Source organism: Chelonia mydas, chromosome 16 (assembly GCF_015237465.2).
Source record: "Chelonia mydas isolate rCheMyd1 chromosome 16, rCheMyd1.pri.v2, whole genome shotgun sequence".
Taxonomy (NCBI): Eukaryota; Metazoa; Chordata; order Testudines; family Cheloniidae; genus Chelonia; species Chelonia mydas.
This window is the reverse complement of record NC_057857.1, coordinates 908639-935900: the sequence shown is the minus strand read 5'-3', so window position 1 is coordinate 935900 and position 27262 is coordinate 908639. Positions and strand designations below refer to the sequence as shown.

Sequence of the window (27262 nt, the reverse complement as noted above, 5' to 3'; positions counted from 1 at the left end):
CCAACAGGAGAGGATGAACACTTCAAATTACAAGAGTTTTTAAAAAAAGAAAAGAAGTACTTGTGGCACCTTAGAGACTAACCAATTTATTTGAGCATAAGCTTTCGTGAGCTACAGCTAAGTGATTCACAGTTACTATTTTTAACCAAGTATCCCAGGATTCTTTAGCCACTTCTCACACAGGAGTAAACCCTTTACAATGTTAACAAATTCACACATGCTCACACATCTGCACACTGGACTGCACAAAGTGTTATGCTTGAAGAGGTGAAAAAGCCTAATGAACTGCCCAGTTTAACAGGTCCCCACTTATCATTTCTTGCACATAGAAGTTGGAGATTCTAAGCTGGTTGATTACTAGGACATTTACCTTTTCAAGCACAAAAGTGTCTGCAGTTCCATAAGGTGGGGGCTTCCTCCCAGCACCCTGCAAAGCGTGTCCTGGACTCCTTGGCAGCTCCCCGTGGAGCTCTCAAGCTCCTGCTCCTCACCTCTGCAGCAGAAGGGCATCCCAGGAACTCCACACAAAATGGAAGTCTCTGCTGCTTCTCTGCAATTGAGCTCAGAACCCTCCCCTTTCCTTGCTCTGTTCTGGAGCCCAGCAGATGGGCAGTGGGACTCCACCCTCCAGCAGAGTTTCAGGTGCACAAAGCCTTCCAAGTACGAACAGCAGCCCCAGCCCCACACCGCCTTCAGTGTCTTTTCTGTGTTAAAGAGCCAAGAGCCCTTCTCCTTTGTCCATCTTAGGACATGTATTTATACGTATTTACAAGAAGGGTAGCTCTGGAGATCCGTACATGAAATGAAGTACAAAGCACAGAATGAACTATGCATCCTGCCTCTGAAACTGCAGTTACCAGCATAGCATCATAAAAATTCTAGAATTTAGTGGGAACTGGAGTGTTAGCACTCCCAGCACCGGCTGTCTATCAGGCCATATCTTCTGGACCAGCAAACAAGTTTTAAATGAACAAAGTCTACTGTATTAACTCACAGCAGCATTCAGAAAGGTATTTTCTATCAGTTAACATAATCATTTATGTCCATCACTGAATGTACATAAATTATTTCACATCATGCCAGTTAAGGACCTCCAGCTCCATTTTGAGATTTCACTAAGATTCAGAGCTAACTATGCTGGCTATTTCATAGAATTACTTCAGAAATCCAGTATAGTTGTAGCCATATTGGTCCCAAGATATTAGAGAGACAAAGTGGGTGAGGTCATATATTTTATTGGACCAACTTCTGTTGGTGAGAAAGACAAGCTTTTAAGCCACACAGAGCTTAACAACAACTATGGGTGAAATCAGACAATGCTCTGGAATGAACTCACACAGGAAAAGACAAAAACATCCTATCACCTGTGGGTCAATACTTTTGATAAAGCAATCATTCTATAGCTGACTGATCAGTCCTCATCCTCAAAGGAAACCTGCACAACATTTTCGAAAGACGAGCCTCGGATCTTAAATTCATTACTTTGCTAAATGCTGAAAATCATGGACTGAACAGGGACACTGGATTTATCATAGAATCATAGAATATCAGGATTGGAAGGGACCTCAGGAGGTCATCTAGTCCAACCCCCTGCTCAAAGCAGGACCGATCCCCAATTAAATCATCCCAGCCAGGGCTTTGTAAAGCCTGACCTTAAAAACTTCTAAGGAAGGAGATTCCACCACCTCCCTAGGTAACCCATTCCAGTGTTTCACCACCCTCTTAGTGAAAAAGTTTTTCCTAATATCCAACCTAAATCTCCCCCACTGCAACTTGAGACCATTACTCCTTGTCCTGTCATCTGCTACCACTGAGAACAATCTAGAGCCATCCTCTTTGGAACCCCCTTTCAGGTAGTTGAAAGCAGCTATCAAATCCCCCCTCATTCTTCTCTTCCATAGACTAAACATCCCAAGTTCCCTCAGCCTCTCCTCATAACTCATGTGTTCCAGTCCCCTAATCATTTTTGTTGCTCTCCGCTGCACGCTTTCCAATTTTTCCACATCCTTCTTGTAGTGTGGGGCCCAAAACTGGACACAGTACTCCAGATGAGGCCTCACCAGTGTCGAATAGAGGGGAACGATCACGTCCCTCGATCTGCTGGCAATGCCCCTACTTATACATCCCAAAATGCCATTGGCCTTCTTGGCAACAAGGCACACTGTTGACTCATATCCAGCTTCTCGTCCACTGTAACCCCTAGGTCCTTTTCTGCAGAACTGCTGCCAAGCCATTCGGTCCCTAGTCTGTAGCGGTGCATTGGATTCTTCCGTCCTAAGTGCAGGACTCTGCACTTGTCCTTCTTGAACCTCATCAGATTTCTTTTGGCCCAATCCTCTCATTTGTCTAGGTCCCTCTGTATCCTATCCCTACCCTCCAGCATATCTACCTCTTCTCCCAGTTTAGTGTCATCTGCAAATTTGCTGAGGGTGCAATCCACACCATCCTCCAGATCATTTATGAAAATATTGAACAAAACCGGCCCCAGGACTGACCTTTGGGGCACTCTACTTGATACCGGCTGCCAACTAGACATGGAGCCACTGATCACTACCCATTGAGCCCGACAATCTAGCCAGCTTTGTATTCACCTTATAATCCATTCATCCAGCCCATACTTCTTTAACTTGCTGACAAGAATACGTGTCAAAAGCTTGGTAAAGTCAAGGAACAACACGTCCACTGCTTTCCCTTCATCCACAGAACCAGTTATCTCGTCATAGAAGGCAATTAGATTAGTCAGGCATGACTTGCCCTTGGTGAATCCATGCTGACTGTTCCTGATCACTTTCCTCTCCGCTAAGTGCTTCAGAATTGATTCCTTGAGGACCTGCTCCATGATTTTTCCAGGGACTGAGGTGAGGCTGACTGGCCTGTAGTTCCCAGGATCCTCCTCCTTCCCTTTTTTAAGGATGGGCACTACATTAGCCTTTTTCCAGTCGTCCGGGACTTCCCCCGATCACCATGAGTTTTCAAAGATAATGGCAAATGGGCCTGCAATCACATCCACCAACTCCTTTAGCACTCTCGGACGCAGCGCATCCGGCCCCATGGACTTGTGCTCGTCCAGCTTTTCTAAATAGTCCCAAACCACTTCTTTCTCCACAGAGGGCTGGTCACCTCCTCCCCATGCTGTGCTGCCCAGTGCAGTAGTCTGGGAGCTGACCTTGTTCGTGAAGACAGAGGCAAAAAAAGCATTGAGTACATTAGCTTTTTCCACATCCTCTGTCACTAGGTTGCCTCCCTCATTCAGTAAGGGGCCCACACTTCCCTTGACTTTCTTCTTGTTGCTAACATATCTGAAGAAACCCTTCTTGTTACTCTTAACATCTCTTGCTAGCTGCAACTCCAGGTGTGATTTGGCCTTCCTGATTTCACTTCTGCATGCCCGAGCAATATTTTTATACTCATCCCTGGTCATTTGTCCAATCTTCTACTTCTTGTAAGCTTCTTTTTTGTATTTAAGATCAGCAAGGATTTCACTGTTAAGCCAAGCTGGTCGCCTGCCATATTTACTATTCTTTCTACACATCGGGATGGTTTCTCCCTGTAACCTCAATAGGATTCTTTAAAATACAGCCAGCTCTCCTGGATTCCTTTCCCCGTCATGTTATTCTCCCAGGTGATCTTGCCCATCAATTCCCTGAGGGAGTCAAAGTCTGCTTTTCTGAAGTCCAGGGTCCGTATGGCTTATTATGGCTTATTACAACAATCTGTAAACCACTAACACCCCCTTTTGTCCTGTGACTTCAGAGGTGTTTGTAAATGGGCCAATCTACCTTGAATGGTTCCTTACAATATGTGCTAACTACTTATGCTAAACAATCTGTTCCATCTTGGATTTTGCTGAGATGCTGGGAGTACCTTTCCCAAACCTGAAGAAGAGCTCTGTGGGCTAGTCTACACTAGAGGCACTACATCAGTGCAGCTGCATTGCTGTAGCGCGTCCAGTGAAGATGTTCTATGCCGATGGGCGAGAACTCTTCCATCAGAATAATAAATCCACCTCCACAACAGTGGTAGATATTCAGCAGGAGAAGCTCTCCCGCCGATATAACACTGTCCACAACGGCACTTAGGTCGGTGTAACGAACGTTGCTCGCAGGTGGCTTATTCAGACCCCTGAGCGATGCAAGTTTTACCAAAGTAGGATAGATCTGGCCGGTGTGGCTCGAAAGCTTGTCTCTCTCACCAACAGAAGTTGGTCCAATAAAATATATTACTTCACCCACCTTGTGTTTCAGAAATCCAGACATTCTCATGACCAGCTAGTACTTTGGATTCAAAAACACCTGAAGTGTGAAACGGGATAGCTGGTCTTGATGAACCATTTGCTGTTCAACTAAATTGGATTTGTTTTTTAAGGGAGACAGCCAGGTAACCATGTCATTCCATTTGGTAATTATGTAGGGTGGCGTACTAGCTCATGACAGGATTATTATTACTGAAGGCACAAAACAGGATGTTTTCCCTGAAGTTTCAAGTTCTCCATACCTAAGTCCTCTCTGTGCATATGCATCGTGATGACCACTTCTTACACTAAATAAATTAGATCAAAGGGACACTGTTGAAGGTATTATGTCTAAAGAACTAACTACAATAGGGGTCCTTCTCTCTAAGACATGGCCTGCAGGGTTCTTTCTGGGTATCTGTTTCAAACTGAACATTCATGCCACAAGGGAATATAAAACTAGAAATTTTTCCAGTGTTCCTTACAAAATGCCAGTAAAATAGGTGAACACATGCCCTCTCGCTCACAGAGCATGTCCGATACCCACTGAAATCCTCCAATGATGCCAACAGGCATTGTGTCAGACCCCTAGTGCATGGTGGTTATGGTTAATGCACCATGTAGATGAGCGTACACGTGTACCTTCTTATTTACGGGAATCTCACAAGCAACAGGTTGATATGTGTTTTTCCTGAAAGAAAAACTGGTGTCGATGGAAGAGATCTGAAAATAAGTCTTAAAATGTTACAGGGCAACAACTCCATAGGCATGACAGTAATGTCCCTTGAGCAGCAAAGCACTCGTCTTTCACATAAGTTGCTCTATCTCCACTGTCTATCCCCTTCTCTTTCCTTTGAATAAAATGACATGGGGTCAGCAGCTCTAACATGTACAATCATGGGCCCAGTAAAAAGGAGGACGGAGTAAGCAGGGAATGGCACATAACCCTTATGTTTTCCACACATTACATTTTACTCTATGGAAATAACCTGTAGATCGGCATGAGTTGCAGGAAAGCTCCCAGTAACTCCCAAAACACTCAACAGCAGGTTGGTAACTGCGGTGCCAATTGGCTCCAATGGGGAGACATGCGAACAACATGCCCATTTTTCCTCGTTAAATTTCTCCAGACAAATGAAAACGAACCCATCCAGCACTGAGAAGGCACAAGCCCACCATACACAGGACTAGGAACCAGGGTGAAGAAAACAAATGAGGCTCAAGGGCACTTCCACAACTTTTGAGAACTCTAAACAAGAATTTGGTGTTACATATTCACATCACTGTGCATTTCGAAGGACAATCTTGTTTGGAACAGCAGCTCCTGGAACACACCCATGACTACAATAACTAATGCATATTACTGGCTGAGTTCTGATGCCTCTCAGGAATCACAGGGCTTGCGCTGTACCATGGAGTTTCTCCAATAACATTAAAAGCAGGAGAGAAAGGGTTAATTAAAAGAAGCAATAATTAGTTTTTAAAATCCTGGGAAAAGACTTTCATGACAACAGACATCATTTTGTTTTACCGAATAAAATGCCTCATTCTGTGCCCCTGTTGTAAAATTTCCCTTCCAAGCCAAGCAGCAGCCTGTCATACACAGTGACAGACAGCCTGACTGATGCTTTGCTAGAACGTTACGATTCGCAGTAACATACAGACAAGCTCTTACCAATAGCACTGACAGCGTGTTTGAGCTCCAAAGTAAAGGCGGTAAGTGGTACCTCTTCAGACACTGGCATGATTGCTACGGTGGAGAGGTTGTTGGCAGCGTTTCCAGCATCCCACTTGCTGCCAGTGGTATGCAATCCAAGAGGATGACCTGCCAAAAAAAAGTATGTAATTAGCCAACCAGAAAGCTGCATTCCCTTTTGGTACCAGGTCTCCTTTTCAATTGTCAGGCTATAGGGAAATAATTATTGAATTGTTTAATCTGTGAGATGCACAATATCCTCTATTTATGCCAAGGGAAATATTACAGACTATTCCATTCTAGACAGGGTGCACGCAGACTCTTATTTTCAGTTGCTGAAGGGGCAGACTTTGGGTAAAATTCAGGCAATGTCAAAATTCAGATTCTGAGACTACGAGAAGTGGGATGCATTTTCACCTAATCCAGGCTCCCCTGAGAGACCAAAGATGCTTCTCACCCTATCAGAGCTCAGCCCTGGCATAATGAATTTAGACGGCAGGCATCCTCTTGGCCTGGGAAAGAACTCATTTAGTTAACAAAAAGTAACAACCTATTTCCATGGGTCAAAGGATTCTAGGAATCAACACACACTTTGTATAGTCTTCCCAATCAGGGAAATAAGCAAATATCCAGGAGGTCATTTCAGATATGGTCCATATTAGGGTTTGAAATCTCCACTGTCCTTTCTTTTTGCATTTGTGGTGGGGAATTCCAGACCCCTGAGGGAATGTGATAAGGAAGGGACCATTTCCACAATAGAAAAGTGCTCTCACACTTTTCACACTAATAACTGCAGGTTCCTATTAAGCAGCTTTCTTGATTTCTGCATTAATGTGAGTGAACAAGCACATCTTACCAGAACCCTGCAGTACTTTATTTTCTGGTATTAAATGTGAAGATTCCTATTTTACACAGGTTGGCGTTAGACTCGCTGGGTCCCAGGACAGAAACTAAGGAGTGGGACCCCATCCTGCCTTCCTTACCTGCTTGCACATTGGATTTCTGCAATGTTTTGGTTTTATGAATATTGTGACAGTCATATTACTACTACTCCTGGGGGAATTCTGCGACAAAAAAATTAAAAATTCTGCACCTGATATTTTAAAATTCTGCAAAATTCTGCATATTTTGTTTGTCAAAATAACACCACATAATCACACCCGTTTCAATTATTTTGGTAATTTATTTCAAAATACCTGTCAGCAAATATGTCTGTAACAATACTGACACACACACAATTTCCCCCAGGAGCAGAGAGTTAAAGGAACTCCTACGACAACCCAGTACCTGTTTCTCTGCTCCCTCCCGCAACCTCCAGAGCCCAGCCGTGGGGCGCCCCCCCCCAACCCAGATACCCACACCACCACCAAGATCCCAGCTGAGGGGTGCCCCCCCAGCCCAGATACCCGCACCCCCGCTCCCCAAGATTCCAGCTGCGGGGAGCCCCCACAGGCCAGACACCTGCACTCCTACCCTCCAGAGCCCAGGTATCCAGAGGGAGCAACAGCCTGATGCTGGGTCCTGGAGTTGCATGGAGTTTCCTGCGTGCCACTTCCTTACTTCAGGGTGTACTGAGAACTGCAGTGGCGCAGAATTCCCCCAGGAGCATACTACTATGATTACTGCTACTACTGTCATTCATAATAATCATAATAATACAGTATAAAAAGCACTTTTATGCAAGAAAATAACCAAATCAGAACACATTGACAAACTCATCTAAATCACTTAGAAGTGGACCCTCCTTGCCTTTGAGGAGGCAAATTCTTCCATTATTTTAGAGATGTCCAACTTGCAACAAATTTCGTGTTCAACTGAAGTTTCAGACAGACCATTCAGATGATCTTGTGAATAGTTCTTCAGTAACTTTAAACGCGAGAAGCTTCTCTCTCCTGAGGCCATGGTTATGGGTACAGACAAAAGGAGACACAATGCAATGCTTAGGTTTGGGTACAGATCCAACAACTTTTCAGCGTAGATGTTGTTTAACATCTCCAGAGGCAAATTAGACACCCCAGCTGACAAAGCATTTACAGCTGGGAATTTCTGGAGATTCAAGTCATCAGCATCAATGTCACCCATTTCTTGAGCCAAATGCTTGCAACTTTGCGGACTGAAGGTGATGGCTAGTGGCATCCCTACAGTGGGGCTCTGAAGGAGTTTGCTTACGTGACTGATTTGAAACAAAACATCATGCCATACAACAATGAAGATTATGAAGTGCCCTGAAGAGATCTCTCATGGAAGGCTTCTTGCCTCTGAGGCTGTCATACCATCTCTTTTCTGAACTGCATGATCAACGAGTGCTTCAAGAGCACACTGCACTTCAGTTAGGTGATATCGAAGCACCTTAAAATGGTCAATATGAGACTCCCAGTGAGCGTCTGACAACTGTTTGACTGTAAGCTGGGTAATGTACTTGTAAGTATGGACCAGCGCTGAGCAGAAGAACTGAAAACAAGAAAAACACACTGTAACACCCCCAAAAATGTGACATACAGCACAGATATTTAGCAGCATCGAAGATGACCAAATTCATACTGTAACTAGCCATAGGGCACGGACAACGCTTTTTTGTTAATGTTCTATATTATTTTTTGGACATCTTGTCTTTTGTCCTTCATATTGCTTCCATTGTCATAGCTTTGTCCTCTGCAGTCATAAACACTAATTTTCAAGTTCTCAAGGTGGACGAAAAAAGTGTCATATAGCATCTCGCCAGTAGTGGCCTCAACAGCAAGGAATCCAGTAAAATGTTCTGTAGCTGAAGCCCCAACAGATAGTTCACAATTAACAACGCGGAGTGTAACTGACAGTTTCTCAGTGTGGCTGCTGTCAGCAGTTCTGTCCATTATCACACCAAACATTCTGTATGATTAACTCTTTCAGCAATGACATGAAGGATATACTTTCCCATTCTAGCAATCAATTCATTTTTAATATCTTTGCTGAGGTAATGACTGGCAATTTCTCTTTTCTCAATTCACTGGTGTTCATTCATTACAGGGTCAAATTTTGCCAACAGTTCAACCTGACCAAGGAAATTTCCATTGATTGGATCATGTTGTTCTTCTGTAGTTCCATGAAAATCCAGATTCCACTCTGCTGAACAACTATGCAAATGACTTTCATTACAACAGTTCCCCAATAATTCCTTTCCATTGCAATTAACTCCATATTGACACTGTCAACAGTTTTATCGCCATTGATCCCTGCTTTCAGATTCTGCCATGCCTCCATACTGCATAAATGTGCTGATGAGCATTCATGCTCTTTGAGACAAGAATGAATGTGCTTCCACGCATTGAAGCCGTCCTTCAAAAAGGAATGATTGCATTTTCCAAAAAGAGTATAACAAAAACAAAATACTTTATCTGCAGACATTTAAAACAGAAGCCAGGATCAGAGAATCGTGTCACCATTTTTAAGGTTAATCTAATAGTTCTCCTTTGTAAAGCATCCAACAATGTCAGAATGACCTCAGTGGACTCACCTCACAGATCAGTGTCCTCAGATTTGGCCTGAACGTTATCCCCAGTTTCAGCTTGCTCCTCAAAATTCAAAGGTGACTTCTCAGTGGACAGAGTGACAGAAGTCAAACATTCCCCACTTTCTGCCTCTTATGGTGTGAAGAATGTAGCTAATTTAGGATATTTTCCCAAGCGTTTGGCCTCTTCCTCAGAAGCACATCTTTTTTGAGCACCACTGGGAAATGAGCATTTCATCTCTGGCTCTACTTTTTCCCGCCGTAATTTTATGTAACTTATTAGCAGTTTTGTTTAACTTAAACCTAATGTAATTTTAATGGAAAATAAAGTACTTTTTTCAAACACCCCAAATCCCAGACTGGCCTCAGTGATCACCTAATTTTACTCCACTATCTTTCTTCAATCCAACACCAATCGAACGCAAGCAATTCATTCTTTCAAAGTGCAGATGTAACAAATCAAAAAAACATGATGAAGCTGCAATTCAGTAAGCAAATGAGTTTGCAAAAAATATGCCAGACAAATTTGTTCTGCAATACAGTAATTTTTTTTTTTTAGATTTTAGTACAGCAATTTTCAAATGTTGTGAGCGGAGTCCCCCCTTTGAGTTATAATTTTGGTTGTGCTCCCCCAATACCTGCTCCTCCCCCCTCAAATTTTCAGGGGGGGGAGGTGAGTGCAATAGTCTCTGGGGCTGGGGCCAGCACTGGGTGCAGAGGCATTCACACTGACCCACAGGCTGGGTGGCTCACTGAAGTGAGTCAGGGGGTGGAGGTAGCGCTCCCTCCCCGAGCCCCAGCACCTGGGGTGGGAGCCAGAGGCCGAGCCCCGCCACCTATAAGATAGCTTCGCAGAGCCTCCTATGGGATGGGGCCCTGGGCAATTGCCCTGCTTGTTGCCTCTTACCGCTGGCCCTAACTTTAGAGCCCCAATTGTTCTGTCGCTTAGGTAGCACAAGCCAGCATGGCAATGAGCTATTTCTTTGTCAAAAGCATCAATTATGTCTAATGATCTCTATCCCATTTCTCAGGTCCCTAGACCCTGGTTATGGAATATTCTGAAGGAACAGCTAATGTAAAATAGGCTGGAAAATTATCATGAATATATAAACATCACACACAGTAGATACTAAATAAGAGATAATTCACTGCATTCAATTTTTCATTTGACCATATATACATTTCATTTATCGTTTAGGCAACAGTCTAAACACCCTTTCCAAATACATACACAACACAATTAGACATTTTTCTTTTTGTTTCTGATGAATTTGAAAGTCGTGAGGGTTCAAAGTTCAAAATGTTCACTGTCTTCAACTTACGCAGTTAAGAAAATACTTAACACCTGTTCCCTATGCTCCTTTTATTTTGTCTGGTTGGCTCAGTGCAAACTTATGGGTTTATGAAAAACAGATCCTATCAAACTAACTCGGTATCTTTTTTTAATGAGATTATAAGTCTGATTGATGAAACTAATAGTGTTGATGTAACATACTTAGACTTCTGTAAGGTATTGCATGATATTTTAATTAAAAAAACTAAAAAGGTATCAAATTTATATGTACATATTAAATGGATTAAAAGCTGGCTAACTGATACAAATGTATTATAAATAGGGAACTATCACTAGTGGGGTCCTGCAAGGATTGAGTTCTTCGCCGTACACTATTTAACATTTTGATTAATGAGCTGGAAAAAAACATAAAATCATTGCTGATAAAGTCTGCACATGACACCTGTTAGGGTTCCCTCCCCACTCTGAACTCTAAAGTACACACGTGGGGACCCGCATGAAAGACCCCCTAAGCTTATTTCTATCAGTTTAAGTTAAAAACTCCCCAGGCACAAATTCTCCCTTGTACCTTGGGTTTAAGTAACGCTGCCACCACCAAGTGGTTTAACAAAGAACCAGGGAAAAGGACCAGTTGGAGTTCCTCTTCCCCCAGCAATCCTCCCAAGCCTTTACACCCCCTTTCCTGAGGAGGCTTGAGAATACTATCCTGACCAATTGGTTACAAAATGATCAAAGACCCAAACCCCTGGGTCTTGGAACAATGGAAAAATCAGTCAGGTTCTTAAAAGAAGGATTTTATTTTTTAAAAAAAAAGAAAGGCAAAAATCATCTCTGTAAAATCAGGATGGAAAATACTTTACAGGGTATTTAGATTCAAAACACAGAAGATTCCCCTCTGGGCAAAACGTTAAAGTTACAGAAAACAGGAATAAACCTCCCTCTTAACACAGGGAAAATTCACATGAAAAACAAAAGATAAACTAATCCACCTTGCCTGGCTTACCTATACTGGTTGCAATATTGGAGACTTGGATTGGGATGGGTTGGAGAAGACAGATTTCTGTCTGGCCCCTCTCAGTCCCAAGAGAGAACCCCCACACAAAACAAAGAGCACAAACAAAACCTTCCCCCCTCCCAAGATTTGAAAGTATCTTCTTTCCCCATTGGTCCTGTTGGTCAGGTGCCAACCAGGCTATTTGAGCTTCTTAACCCCTTACAGGTAAGGACGAATTCCAAGCTACCCTTAGCTGTATGACAGGTTTCAGAGTAGCAGCTGTGTTAGTCTGTATTCGCAAAAAGAAAAGGAATACTTGTGGCACCTTAGAGACTAACAAATTTATTTGAGCATAAGCTTTCGTGAGCTACAGCTCACTTCATCGGATGCATTCAGTGGCATTTATGACAACACCAAAGGAGTGGTAAATAATGAAGAGCACAGGTCACTAATTCGGTGTTGCTGTGGATTTTGTATTGTTAACTGTACTTGTGTTACGCTGCATATGGAGATAACCTATAAGTAATGTAGTAAGCCCTCCAAACCCTACAGTATATTAGACAACCCAGACCCAACCTTCTCGGGCCCACTATAATGTGAAGTCTGGAACACTAATTGGAACAGGTGTGGTATTCCCGTATGAGAGAAGGTGCAGGGCACTATACTACACAAGGGGCAGTGGGACAAATGGAACAGCGACACCTTCCACCTTGATGCCTGGCCCTATCAGGAAATGTGTCGCCATATGTCCTATGCTTTTCCAGGGATACCGGGGCAGGAGGATCCCAAAAGAAAAAAAAGGGGTGGAGTGTTAGGATATAGATATTCAGGCCTGTCTGTAAAGGCCTATACTCTAAGAATTTAGGTGTATTCTTATCACTTGGCTAGTTATACAGGTATAAAAGAAAGAATCAAAATCACTGTCTGCCAGTGTAAGGTCCTTCTCTTACTGTGACAGTCTGAGGCCCTGTGCTTAGGCTAAGGCCTTTGGCTAAGCAGCAGAGGCAGCCATAAGCTGGGAAGCGACCAGTCACCTCCTCACATTCCAAACTAGTCACATTGAAATAAGGTGCTATTGGGCTGTTAGGAATACAATCCTGTCCTGATAATGCCTATCGCCTCCAGAGAAAGGGAAGTGCCTAGAAGATGTAAAAGGAAACTTAGTTTGATAGCATCCTGTCTGGCAAGAACTCACTTATCAATAGCTGGGATGTGAAATCCTCACTTCTGTATTGTTTTGTCATTAGAGTTCCCACTTTGCTATTGTTTGTCTGTATAATCTCTGTCTGGTTCTGTGATTGTTCCTGTCTGCTGTATAATTAATTTTGCTGGGTGTAAACTAATTAAGGTGGTGGGATATAATTGGTTACATAATCATGTTACAATATGTTAGGATTGGTTAGTTAAACTTCAGTAAAATGATTGGTTAAGGTATAGCTAAGCAGAACTCAAGTTTTACTATATAGTCTGCAGTCAATCAGGAAGTGAGTGGGTGTGGGGGGGGGGGGGGGAAATGGGAACGGGGAATGGGGGTGGGGAAATTGGAATCATGTTTGGCTAAGGGCAGGAATGGGAACAGGGACACAGGTGTAAGGCTCTGTGGTGTCAGAGCTGGGAAGGGGGATACTAAGGAAGGAAACTGGAATCATGCTTGCTGGAAGTTCACCCCAATAAACATCAAATTGTTTGCACCTTTGGACTTCGGGTATTGTTCCTCTCTGTTCATGCAAGAAGGACCAGGGAAGTAAGTGGGTGAAGGAATAAGCCCCCTAACATCTAAAATCACTAATATACAGCCATCTGGATTGCCTGTAAGCAGAGGATAAGCAAATAATGTGTTTTCATATGTCTAACTGTAAACATATACATCTAGGAACAAAGAATGTAGGTTATACACACAGAATGGGGGGGTTCTATCTTGAGAAGCAGTGACTCTGAACAAGATTTAGGGTTTGTGATGAATAATCAACTGAACTTGAATTCCCAGTGTGACACTGTGGCCAAAAGGGAGAATACTATCTTTGTATGCATTAGGAGGGGAATCTTGAGGAGCAGAGAGGCTATTTTTCCTCTGTATTTGGCACTGGTGCAACCACTGCTGGAATCCTGTGTCCAGTTCCGATTTCCACAATTCGAGAAGGGTATTGGTAAACTGGAGAGGATTCAGAGAAGACCCATGAGAATAATAGAAGAATTTAGAAAACATGCCTTATGTTGTGATAGACTCAAGAAGCTCAATCTATTTGGATTGAAAAAGAGAAGGCTAAGGGGGTGACTTGATCACACTCTGTAAGTACCTCCATGGGGAAGAAATATTTCACAATGGGCATTCAATCTAGCAGACAAAGGTATAACATGATCCAATGGCTAGAAGCTGATGCTAGACAAATTCAGAATGGAAGTAAGGTATAAATTTTCAGCAGTGAGAGTAATTAGCTATTGGAACAATTTACCAAGGATCATGGTGGATTCTCCATTGCCAACAGTTTTTAAATCAAGACTGGATGTTTTTCTAAACAATCTGCTCTAGAAATTATTTCAGATAAGTTTCTGCCCTGTGTTATACAGGAGGTCAGACCAGATTTTCATAATAGTCCCTTCTGGCCTTGGAATGAGTTTACCCTGCCACTGTGATGGGTTCAGTCACAGAAACTCCCTCAGGACCGTCGCTAGATGTGCTGGGATACCACTGAGAACAAACCCCCCTGCCAGAGAAGGCTTCCCTCCACTCCCGTCTTGCTGAGTAAGACATTCTAGTCAACTACAGCACTGACCAAGAGGTTGGGCCACACCCCCCTGCAGTTCACTGAAACTGAGATCCACTCAGCTCAGGGGCTTAGTTAACAGAGACTTTCCCAGTACTCAGGCTTTCTGGGAGCCTAAACCACAAATATGAAATAAATCCATTTTACTCTGTATAAAACTCTGTATAATACAGGGTAAACTCATAAATTGTCCATCCTCTATAACACTGATAGCGAGATATGCACAGCTGTTTGCTCCCCCACGTATTAATTACTTACTCTGGGTTAATTAATATGAAATTAATGATGTTATTAAATATAAAAAGTAGGATTTAAGTGGTTCCAAGTAATAACAGACAGAACAAAGTAAGTTACCAAGCAAAATAAAACACAACACGCAAGTCTAAGCCTAATACATTAAGAAACTGATTACAGGTGAGGAGTACTAGTGGCACCGTAGAGACTAACCAATTTATTTGAGCATAAGCTTTCGTGAGCTACAGCTCACTTCATCGGATGCATACTGTGGAAAATACAGTGGGGAGATTTATATACACAGAGAACATGAAAAAATGGGTGTTATCGTACACATTGTAAGGAGAGTGATCACTTAAGATGAGCTATTACCAGCAGGAGAGCGGGGGGTGGGGGGGGGAGAAAACCTTTTGTAGTGATAATCAAGGTGGGCCATTTCCAGCAGTTAACAGGAACGTCTGAGGAACAGTGGGGGGTGGGGAAATAAACATGGGGAAATAGTTTTACTTTGTGTAATGACCCTTACACTCCCAGTCTCTATTCAAGCCTCAGTTAATTGTATCCAGTTTGCAAATTAATTCCAATTCAGCAGTCTCTCGTTGGAGTCTGTTTTTGAAGTCTTTTTGTAGTCATATTGCGATCTTTAGGTCTGTAATCGAGTGACCAGAGAGACTGAAGTGTTCTCCGACTGGTTTATGAATGTTATAACTCTTGACATCTGATTTGTGTCCATTTATTCTTTTACGTAGAGACTGTCCAGTTTGGCCAATGTACGTGGCAGAGGGGCATTGCTGGCACATGATGGCATATACCACATTCGTAGATGTGCAGGTGAATGAGCCTCTGATAGTGTGGCTGATGTGATTAGGCCCTATGATGGTGTCCCCTGAATAGATATGTGGACACAGTTGGCAAGGGGCTTTGTTGCAAGGATAGGTCCCTGGGTTAGTGGTTCTGTTGTGTGGTTGCTGGTGAGTATTTGCTTCAGGTTGGGGGGCTATCTGTAAGCAAGGATTGGCCTGTCTCCCAAGATCTGTGAGAGTGATGAGTCGTCCTTCAGGATAGGTTGCAGATCCTTTATGATGTGTTGGAGAGGTTTTAGTTGAGGGCTGAAGGTGATGGCTAGTGGCGTTCTGTTATTTTCTCTGTTGGGCCTGTCCTGTAGTAGATGACTTCTGGGTACTCTTCTGGCTCTGTCAATTTGTTTCTTCACTTCGGCAGGTGGGTATTGTAGTTGTAAGAATGCTTGATAGAGATCTTGTAGGTGTTTGTCGCTGTCTGAGGGGTTGGAGCAAATGCGGTTGTATCGTAGAGTTTGGCTGTAGACGACGGATCGTGTGATGTGGTCTGGGTGAAAGCTGTTCCTCAGACGTTCCTGTTAACTGCTGGAAATGGCCCACCTTGATTATCACTACAAAAGGTTTTCTCCCCCTCCTCCCCCCACTCTCCTGCTGCTAATAGCTCATCTTAAGTGATCACTCTCCTTACAGTGTGTACGGTAACACCCATTTTTTCATGTTCTGTGTGTATATAAATCTCCCCACTGTATTTTCCACAGTATGCATCCGATGAAGTGAGCTGTAGCTCACGAAAGCTTATGCTCAAATAAATTGGTAAGTCTCCAAGGTGCCACAAGTACTCCTTTTCTTTTTGCGAATACAGACTAACATGGCTGCTACTCTGAAACCTGATTACAGATGAAATCTCACCCCCAGAGATGTTCCAATAAGCTTCTTTCACAGACTGGATTCCTTCCTAGTCTGGGTCCAGCAACCACTCACCCGCGCCCCCCCCCGTAGTTACTGTCCTTGGTTCCAGTTTCTTTCAGGCATCTCTTTGGGGTGGAGAGGCCATCTCTTGAGCCAGTGGAAGACAAAATGGAGAGGTTTCCAGGGCCTTTTATATTCTCTCTCTTGAGGGAGGAAACCCCTTTGTTCCTCTGTGCAAAGTCACAGCAACAAGATGGAGTTTGTAGCCACCTGGGCAAGTCACATGTCCATGAATGATTCCACTTTCTGCAGGCCGACGCCATTGTTTACAATGTTAGTTTGAACGTTCCCAGGAAAGCTCAGATGTGGATTGGCATCTCCCAAAGTCCCATTGTCAATTAAGTGTTTCTTGATTGGGCACTTACTGAGAATAGTCCTTTCTCAAGAAGTTGACCAAAAGCTTCACGGAGGCTACTTAGAATCAAACACTTTGAGATACAAGTACATAGCCAAAATTCATAACTTCAAAAACAAAAATGATACACACATACAGAAAGCATAATCATAATCAGCAAACTAAAACCTTTCCATAGACACCCCAGTCGACCTCCTCTGTGCAAGATCTGGTGCAACCATAGGACCCTGGTTGCAACAATGATCTATATGGTCACAATTCATATCAATAATGTCACACGCTTCTGAGAGATGCAAGAAGTTTTTTCATCTTTCTACTGTAACTAAGCTGAGGATTGTCTTATCCCAAGGGTTCTAAAACTGGGAGTTGGGACCCCTCAGGGGGTCGTGAGGTTATTACATGGGGGGTTGCGAGCTGTCAGCTTCCACCCCAAACCCCGCTTTCCCTCCAGCATTTATAATGGTGTTAAATATATTTAAAAGTGTTTTAAATTTATAAGGGGGGGGGGGGAGGTCACACTCAGTGGCTTGCTATGTGAAAGGGGCCAACAGTACAAAAGTTTGAGAACCACTATCTTATCCAGTTCAGCTGAGAAGTTTAGATCTAGGTATGCTCTACAACATTTGTTTTGTATTACTACTGTCAAAGTTGCAGAATAACTGCACCTGTATTTCCCGCTCTGCAGTCCCTCAAGGGCACCCACTTAAAGTTTCAGACTCCCAGCCATCACCTTTCCTGGGCGGGGTTTATAAAGGGTTATAAGACTGCACAGTTCCCTGATCTACACTGTGATATCCCCAGCAAGCCTGTCTGCCTAAAAGGCCAGCACCTGTGCATTTCTTTCTTTACAAGGACTATGATCAGTGTATTGCCAGCAGTTACAAGTCACCACCCAATTTCTTCTAAGCAAGCACCTTTATTCTTAAGGTAAAAGCATTACAGAGAAAACACGTAAAAACAGTAAAAACCTACACACATACTAGAAAACCTGAAATGAGATTACCCCCAAGTCCAATGTAGGGCTCTGATACTTGACAGTCCTTCAAACTCCACAAATGGGTTTTCCCTGTGGTTACAACTTCACATCAGTCTTTATATCAGGAACCAGAATGAAGGGTGGAGAAATCAGTCATTTCTTTATGCAGCTTGGACTCTTGCTCAGGAACAGGTAATCAGCAGCTACACCCCTCCTCAGTGTGTAGTTTCAAAAGGCTGGACTTTTTGCATAACCAGAGTTCTGGCATTACCCACTCCCCACGGATTCCCCAAGAAATCCATATAATATATATTGTCTCACATGTCCATGCTTGTCAGGCACATTTCAATAAAGAGACAAGGGAGTGAGATAGTATCTTTTATTAAACCAACTTCTGTTGGTGAGAGAGACAATAGACTAAGGACCAAGAGTAGGTGAAGATGCTTTCTTTCCAAGGACTACAACCAGTGTATTGCCAGTAATTACAACTTACACGCAGCTCAGATGCTGGCACGCTCTCTATGGAAGCTTTCCTCACTAAATTCTGAATTTAACAGCAGGTGAAGTTTTTAGGTCCAAACTACTTTCATATTCCTTTAAGAATCCCTTTCACCCAGAATAGGTACCTATGTGGACCCAGAACCAAGTGAATTATTGATACAAATGCACATCAATTCCTGCAAAATAGCAATGATCTTGTTAGAATCCAGTTTCATAAGAGGGAAATAATTATTCGCCTCTATTTGGCACTGGTAAGGCCACATCTGGAGTATTGCGTCCAGTTTTGGGCCTCCCACTACAGAAATGAGGTGGACAAACTGGAGAGAGTCCAGTGGAGAGCAACAAAAATGATCAGGGGGCTGGGTCACATGACTTACGAGGAGAGGCTGAGGGAACTGGGGTTATTTAGTCTGCAGAAGAAAAGAGTGAGGGGGGATTTGATAGCAGCCTTCAACTACCTGAAGGGTGGTCCAAAGAGGATGGAGCTCAGCTGTTCTCAGTGATGGCAGAAGAAAGAACAAGAAGCAATGGTCGTAAATTGCAATGTGGGAGATCTAAGTTGGATATTAGGAAACACTATTTCACTAGGAGGGTGGTGAAGCACTGCAACGGGTTACCTAGGGAGGTGGTGGAATTTCCATCCTTAGAGGTTTTTAAGGCCCAGCTTGACAAAGCCCTGGCTGGGATGATTTAGTTCGTGTTGGTCCTGCTTTGAGCAGAGGATTGGACTAAATGACCCCCTGAGGTCTCTTCCAACCCTAATATTCTATGATTCTATGATAAGTCAGTCCTGGAGGAGAGGACTATAATTAGCCCAAACCCCTTATATATGCAGAACAGAGTAACTTTCCCTTAATCTCTCTGAAGTCTAACAGACGTTTTCCCCTTCCTGATCTTTTTTATATTGTATATTTTGGGGAACACACACATTCCAACACAGGCACTGACAGTGATTAAAAGTAATTGACCAGCGGTTAGTAAAATTTACATTTTAAAGCCCATATTTTTAAAATCAGTCTTTTTGTTGTGTTGTGCACTAAGTAAAACAATAAAAACCTCCCAATAATCTTTCATCTTGCTCACTCTGCACATGCAGAACGTCAGCACTCTACCAGATAAAAGTTCATCTATAGGAGGCAAGATAATATGCTTCAGAGACGATAAACAGATTTCTCAATTAGTTTATCTTATTTCTCTCTTGTACATTGGTCATTTTTTCTTGCTACCTCTTCTTTATAACAAAAAAGTTCTTTAGCTTTCACAGCATCAAGGAAGAGAATGACAGGTGCACTGCTGTTCTGATTCATTTCATCTCCTTTCAAGTCCTCCTGGGGGAAGTTTACTTTTAGTACCTGATTCATTCCTTTTATCAGTTAGACTCTCTCGTCATTTTAACAACACTTGCATTCAACAGACTGAAGTTTGCCTCCATCAAGACTCTAGCTTATCTTTATTTTAAAAGAATGAGTCAGAGGAAATTATGTTTTTTTGTCTGAAGTATTTCTGCATCTGCAATGAAAACAGGGTTTAGCCATTTTATTATCGTTATTTATACACTGGCAGATAGCACACCAAACCAAACTCTCATCAGGCCTGACACACTCATTGCCTCTAACTCACTGTTGTCATAATCTGTAATGTGCCAGATGAAAACTGGTAACACACTGGTCATTAATATTGTGTGGTGTATGTACGGGCAGCGTATAAAGAATTATAGAGGTGTGCTACCAACATGTTCCTAAAATGTGTTTGGCAAATAGTGCCTAAGCCCAGCCAGTCTTTGAAAAAGAAATGCTGTTTCGCCAGTTTGACTGTGTTTCCAGTGTAAATTACACAAGGTGAGACCAAAGACAATGAAAAGGGCATTTACATGTAAGGCAAACAAAGCCATCAGGCAAGCAAGTGGGGAACGTGACCACTTAAGAATCTTGTTGGGGAACAGAGGTTGCATCCCCATGAAGCCTTCCTGCCTCTTGAAACAGGGTCAGTGAACTTTTGGAAGACATAAGCAGAAGCAAAAAGCCATTTTATCATCCATCACCTAGGGCACCAGCACCTTTTGAGCTCATGAAATGTGGCTCCTCTTGACCCAGGAGGAAAGAGTAGCTCGAAACTGACAGCAGGTGAGAAACCTGCTTAGACAAAGATTGTAACTTGCTGAAATTAAGTTTTAGTCACTAGCAAGTGTGTTTTGTTTTGTTTTATTTATATCCATAACTCTCTTCTAGTCTTACTTATTATCACTTAAACATCTGCTCTTTGTTAATAAATTTAGCCTTCTTTTATCACAAAACCATCTCAGTGCTGTGTATTAAACCAAAGGGTAAAATCCTCAGCCAGGCAACCAGACTGGTGTGTGCTCTCTCTCCTTGGAGGCAGCGAACTTTGCTTCTGTAAGGGTCCAGTGAGAGGGACTGGACACTGCAGGAGAGATGGTTTTGGGGAGACTTGGGATTGGACAAGCTGTTGGTGTCACCTGCAAGAAGTAACCAGGCTAGTGGCAGCCAGGGAGAAGCCACTGTACTGTGAGCAGGCTACACTGAGCCAAAGCTGCACAGCACAGAAGCAGCCAGGGGTTACAGGGCAGGTGGTGACACAACTGGTCTGGGTGAATCCCCAAGTGTCAGAAGTTCTTTGAAATTTACTGTCAATGTAGATTCCACTTCTGCTGTGCATACACCCCATGCCAGTCAGCTCAGATTCTTTTGGCCAGCAGGGTCCACTGGGGTTGCACTTATACCCCAGATTTTCTCGTGTCCCTCAACTGAGAGAATAAAATGCAGAGCAGGTCCAACTTTTTCTCAGTTCCATCAGCAACACAGAATCCAGATGGTATAGGAGGGAAGGTATAGGAAGGATGGTATAGGAGAGAATCCAGATGTAGTAGCAGGGAAGGAGGGTGGATTGCGGAATCAATGTGGACAACACATGTAGGAATAAAGTGAGAAAGACCAAAAGCCATGTAGAGTTGGACCTTGCAAAGGGAATTAAAACCAATAGTAAAAGGTTCTATAGCCACATAAGTAAGAAGAAAACAAAAAAAGTGGGACCGCTAAACACTGAGGATGGAGTGGAGGTTAAGGATAATCTAGGCATGGCCCCATATCTAAACAAATACTTTGCCTCAGTCTTTAATGAGGCTAATGAGGAGCTTAGGAATAATGGTAGGACAACAAATGGGAATGAGGATATGGAGGTAGATATTACCACATCCGAGGTAGAAGCCAAACTTGAACATCTTAATGGGACTAAATCGGGGGGCCTGGATAATCTTCACCCAAGAATATTAAAGGAACTGGCACATGAAATTGCAAGCCCATTAGTAAAAATTTTTAATGAATCTGTAAACTCAGGGGTTGTACTGTATGACTGGAGAATTGCTAACATAGTTCCTATTTTTAAGAAAGGGAAAAAAAGTGATCCGGGTAACTACAGGCCTGTTAGTTTGACATCTGTAGTATGCAAGGTCTTGGAAAAAATTTTGAAGGAGAAAGTAATTGAGGACATTGAGGTCAGTGGTAATTGGGAAAAAATACAACATGGTTTTAAAAAAGGTAGATCATGTCAAACCAACCTGATCTCCTTCTTTGAGAAAGTAACAGATTTTGTAGACAAAGGAAACACAGTGGATCTAATTTACCTCGATTTCAGTAAGGAATTTGATATGGTTCCACATGGGGAATTATTAGCTAAACTGGAAAAGATGGGGATCAATATGAAAATTGAAAGGTGGATAAGGAACTGGTTAAAGGGGAGACTACAACGGGTTACACTGAAGGGTGAACTGTCAGGCTGGAGGGAGGTTACCAGTGGAGTTCCTCAGGGATCGGTTTTGGGACCAATCTTATTTAATCTTTTTATTACTGACTTTGGCACAAAAAGCGGGAATGTGCAAATAAAGTTTGCGGATGACACGAAGCTGGGAGGTATTGCCAATACAGAGAAGGACCAGGATATCATACAGTAAGATCTGGATGATCTTGTAAACTGGAGTAATAGTAATAGGATGAAATTTAATAGTGAGAAGCGTAAGGTCATGCATTTAGGGATTAATAACAAGAATTTTTGTTATAAACTGGGGACGCATCACTTGGAAGTAACAGAGGAGGAGAAGGACCTTGCAGTATTGGTTGATCACAGGATGACTATGAGCCGCCAATGTGATATGGCCGTGAAAAAAGCTAATGTCGTCTTAGGATGCATCAGGCGAGGTATTTCCAGTAAAGATAAGGAGGTGTTAGTACCATTATACAAGGCACTGGTGAGACCTCATCTGGAATATTGTGTGCAGCTCTGGTCTCCCATGTTTAAGAAAGATGAATTCAAAGTGGAACAGGTACAGAGAAGGGCTACTAGGATGCTCCAAGGAATGGAAAACCTGTCTTATGAAAGGAGACTCAATGAGCTTGGCTTGTTTAGCCTAACCAAAAGAAGGCTGAGGGGAGATATGATTACTCTCTATAAATATATCAGAGGGATAAATACCACGGAGGGAGAAGAATGTGGACACAAGAACAAATGGATATAAACTGGCCATCAGGAAGTTTAGACTTGAAATTAGACGAAGGTTTCTAACCATCAGAGGAGTGAAGTTCTGGAACAGCCTTCCAAGGGAAGCAGTGGGAGCAGAAGACGTATCTGGCTTCAAGACTAAGCTTGATAAGTTTTTGGAAGGGATGATATGATGGAATAGCTTAATTTTGGCAATTAATTGATCTTCAACTATTAGCAGTAGATATGCCCAATGGCCTGTGATGGGATATTATATGGGGTGGGATCTGAGTTACTACAGAGAATTCTTTCCTGGGTGTCTGGCTGGTGAATCTTGCCCACATGCTCAGGGTTTAGCTGATCGCCATATTTGGGGTCGGGAAGGAATTTTCCTCCAGGGCAGATTGGAAGAGGCCCTGGGGTTTTTCGCCTTCCTCTGCAGCGTGGGGCAAGGCTCACTTACTGGAGGATTCTCTGCACCTCAAGGTCTTTAAACCACGATTTGAGGACTTCAGTAGCTCAGACATAGGTTAGAGGTTTGTTACAGGAGTGGGTGGGTGAGATTCTGTGGCCTGCATTGTGCAGGAGGTCAGACTAGACGATCATAACGGTACCTTCTGACCTTAAAGTCTATGATTCTAACACATCTCAAAGAACCACCGTTATTGTAGGGTAGGTAACCATTCTCTCTTCTTCGACTGATTGTCCACCTGGATTCCTCTTCTGGTTTCTAGCAAACAGAGGACTCCTTGCACCCACTTCCTGATTACAAGGTCAATTTAAAATAATGATTTGAAGACTGCTCTGTCAGATCTTGAGGCTTGAATTAAGAAACAGTGCTGGGTGAATGTGTGGACTGATCCCCACATAGCTGCCCTGCAAATTTCTGAAATTGGGAGATGACACAAAAGTGGCCTGAGCCCTGGTGTAATAGGCTCTAACCTTCATGGATGGATCTAATCTAAACTAATCATAGCATTCCCTAATACAACAGTCTTTGAATTGATATTGCCTCACCTTTCACCCTTTTTACAACTATCAACAGCAAGCATGGTCTTTCTTCCTGGACCAGAAGATCACCGTATGGGAAGTCGAAATGCCCATTGTGATCTTGGGAGACCCTGCCTACCCCTTAATGCTGTGGCTTATGAAGCCATACATGGGGCAACCTGACAGTCGCAAGGAGCGGTTCAACAACAGGCTGAGCAAGCGCAGAATGACTGTTGAGTGTGCACTCGGCCATTTAAAAGCCCGCTGGCGATGCCTGTATGGGAAGCTGGACATGGCAGATGACAATATTCCTATGCTTATAGCCGCATGCTGTATGCTCCATAATATTTGTGAAGAGAAGGGTGAAAGCTATACTCAGGGCTGGACCACAGAGGCTCAGTGCCTGGAGGCTGAGTTTGAACAGACAGAGACCAGGGCTATTAGAGGGGCACAACGCGGGGCCATAAAGATCAGGGATGCCTTGAGGCAGCAATTTGAAGCTGAAAGCCACTAATATTTGCTGCTATGCTTGGAATTGCAGTGTTTGTAATCCCAGGAGGTGACTGGTGCACATGATCCTATAAGGGGGTTTAACATAATTGCATATTGCTTTGCTGTGCTCTTTTTGCTTTCACTTAATAGAATAAAGATTGCTTTCAAACCAACAACACAATTCTTTTATTAAAAGAAACAAATGGAGGAGAGAGTCAAATGACAAAAATACATCAGCAGGGAGGGGGTTGGGGGAAGGGAAGGTCACCAGAGGAGGAGGGGTCCTGGGACGGCTACAGATTTGTGTATGTCCAGGGATCATACCCAACCTTCTCCTTTGGAGTACAATGCAGCGAGTGCTGTTCTTCAGCAGGGCCAAACTGCAGAGGGATGGGTGTTGAGTGCAGTGGGTAGTGCTAGTCTACACCGCTGGACTGTGGGGAGGGAGGAGTGGAATGCTGCGGGTAGAGTGGAGCCAGGAGGTTGATAACAGTGTGTTAGTGGTGTGGGGGGCGGTGCATGGGAAAGTTTTGTGACAGCAGCTGCAGGGAAGGGCGGGTGCAGAGGTGCTTGGTTCGCAGAGCTAGTATCGCCTGGAACGTGTCTACTTGGCGCTCCATAATGTTTAAGAGCTGTTCCGTGACTTCTTTCTGGTGTGCCACGTTCTCCTTTCGGTCCCTCTTCTCGTTATCCAACCACTCCTGCGATTCCTGTTTCTCAGCGGCAGAGTGCATCATAACCTCATGGAGAAAGTCCTCCTTAATTCTTCGTGGTCACTTTCTAATTCTGCGCAGCCGTTCTGTTGCCGATAAGGGAGACTGGCCTCCCAAGGCCATCTCTGTGAAGTTTAAATGCAACATTTTACAGAAGCAGTATTGTTTGTAACACTACTTTAAACAGTTTGTAACAGTGCTTTAAAACACAGCCAGTACTCACACACCTGTCACTAACTGGCTGACCCCAGGCAAGCACACATGAGCCACAAGACCCCCAAAATGGTGAGTAGCCACAGGGGCAGGGTAAATCACTCTTCCTGAACCCTGCTGTACGCTGGGCATGTGGCTCTTGGGGAGAGCCAGCACTGTCGGGAGGGGGGGCCTGATAATCATTCCTGTCCCCACACTTTCCACAGGATGTGATCATTGCACCGCTACAGACTAGGGACCGAATGGCTAGGCAGCAGTTCTGCGGAAAAGGACCTAGGGGTGACAGTGGACGAGAAGCTGGATATGAGTCAGCAGTGTGCCCTTGTTGCCAAGAAGGCCAATGGCATTTTGGGATGTATAAGTAGGGGCATAGCGAGCAGATCGAGGGACGTGATCGTTCCCCTCTATTCGACACTGGTGAGGCCTCATCTGGAGTACTGTGTCCAGTTTTGGGCCCCACACTACAAGAAGGATGTGGATAAATTGGAAAGTGTCCAGCGAAGGGCAACAAAAATGATTAGGGGTCTAGAGCACATGACTTATGAAGAGAGGCTGAGGGAGCTGGGATTGTTTAGTCTGCAGAAGAGAAGAATGAGGGGGGATTTGATAGCTGCTTTCAACTACCTGAAAGGGGGTTCCAAAGAGGATGGCTCTAGACTGTTCTCAATGGTAGCAGATGACAGAACGAGGAGTAATGGTCTCAAGTTGCAATGGGGGAGGTTTAGATTGGATATTAGGAAAAACTTTTTCACTGAGAGGGTGGTGAAACACTGGAATGCGTTACCTAGGGAGGTGATAGAATCTCCTTCCTTACAGGTTTTTAAGGTCAGGCTTGACAAAGCCCTGGCTGGGATGATTTAACTGGGACTTGGTCCTGCTTTGAGCAGGGGGTTGGACTAGATGACCTTCTGGGGTCCCTTCCAACCCTGATATTCTATGATTCTATGATTCTATGATTATGGAAGATCTCTCTGAGGGTGAGCAGGAAATCAAGAGAGGGTCTTCTCCAAGCCTGTGGCTTCCGTCCTGGCCCCTATGCGGCTCACCTCTTTGCAGCAATGGTCCTCTCCCCCTCCCACCCGTGACAGCACAGTGGCGCAGGAAAGTTACCCTTAATGGGGCAATAAACAAAGCAGCTCTGCTGCGGAACCTGCAGCAGTGGATTGCCCAGTATCTCCATGAGAGTTTCCTGGAGATCTCTGAGGGAGATTCCCATGAAGTGAGGGAGTCTATCAACAGCCTGTTCCACCACTCAGAATAGGCATGCAGTGGGAGACAAGCCTGCTTTCTGCAACCCTCCTTCCCTCAACAAATCGCTTCAGCAATTCCCCAAATCAGATCCACTTACCAGGGGTCTCCTCTCCTGTTTGTGCTTCGCCAAGATCCAACTGCTGTGACTGGCTAGGTTCCTCCAGGTAGAAAAGAGCTCCTGACTGCATGCATCTCTGGTCTCCGAGCTATCCTCTGCCTCTGGGTCCCCCTCCCCCTCTTCGTCCAAGATTTCCTCCTCCTGGCTTGGTTCACTCTCGACTGGCACATGAGCCAACGAAGTATCAACAGGGGCCTTTGAAGTGGAGGTGGGGCCGCCACCGAGTATCGCGTCCAGCTCTTTGTAGAACCGGCAGCTCATGGGAAAAGCACCGCAGCAGCGGTTTGCCTCCCACGCCTTGTGGTAGGCGTTCCGCAGCTCCTTCACTTTGACCCTGCACTGCAGTGTGTCCTGGTCATGGCCCCTTTCTGTCATGCATCGAGAAATCTGCCCATAGGTATCCTAATTCCTATGGCTGGAGCGCAGCTGGGACTGCACAGCTTCCTCTCCCAAAATGCCGATGAGATCCAGCAGCTCAGCATTGCTCCAAGCGGGGAATCGCCTGGTGCATGGAGCAAGCACGGTCACCTGGAAAGATGCGCTGAGACCACTGCTCACATTACCAAGCAAACAGGAAGGGGACTTTCAAATTTCCCAAGGAATGTCCGGGGTGGGGCTCACGGTTGGTCACCTGAGGGCAGGGCAGTAGAGTTTAAACTGATGGCCAGAGAGGTGAGAACAGGCATTGTGGG

General features: G+C 43.9%; 1 protein-coding gene across 7 annotated transcripts in view; it reads right to left on the bottom strand.

Moving 5' to 3' along the window:
• The window catches only part of PNPLA7 (patatin like phospholipase domain containing 7), a 398841-nt gene that overhangs the window by 150946 nt on the left and 220633 nt on the right, over positions 1-27262 (bottom strand). For all 7 annotated transcript variants that reach the window (XM_043530657.1, XM_043530661.1, XM_043530656.1 and 4 more), the window contains one exon: positions 5907-6056. In XM_043530657.1, the coding sequence (XP_043386592.1) occupies positions 5907-6056 (150 nt within the window). The remainder of the gene's footprint in view (positions 1-5906; positions 6057-27262) is intronic.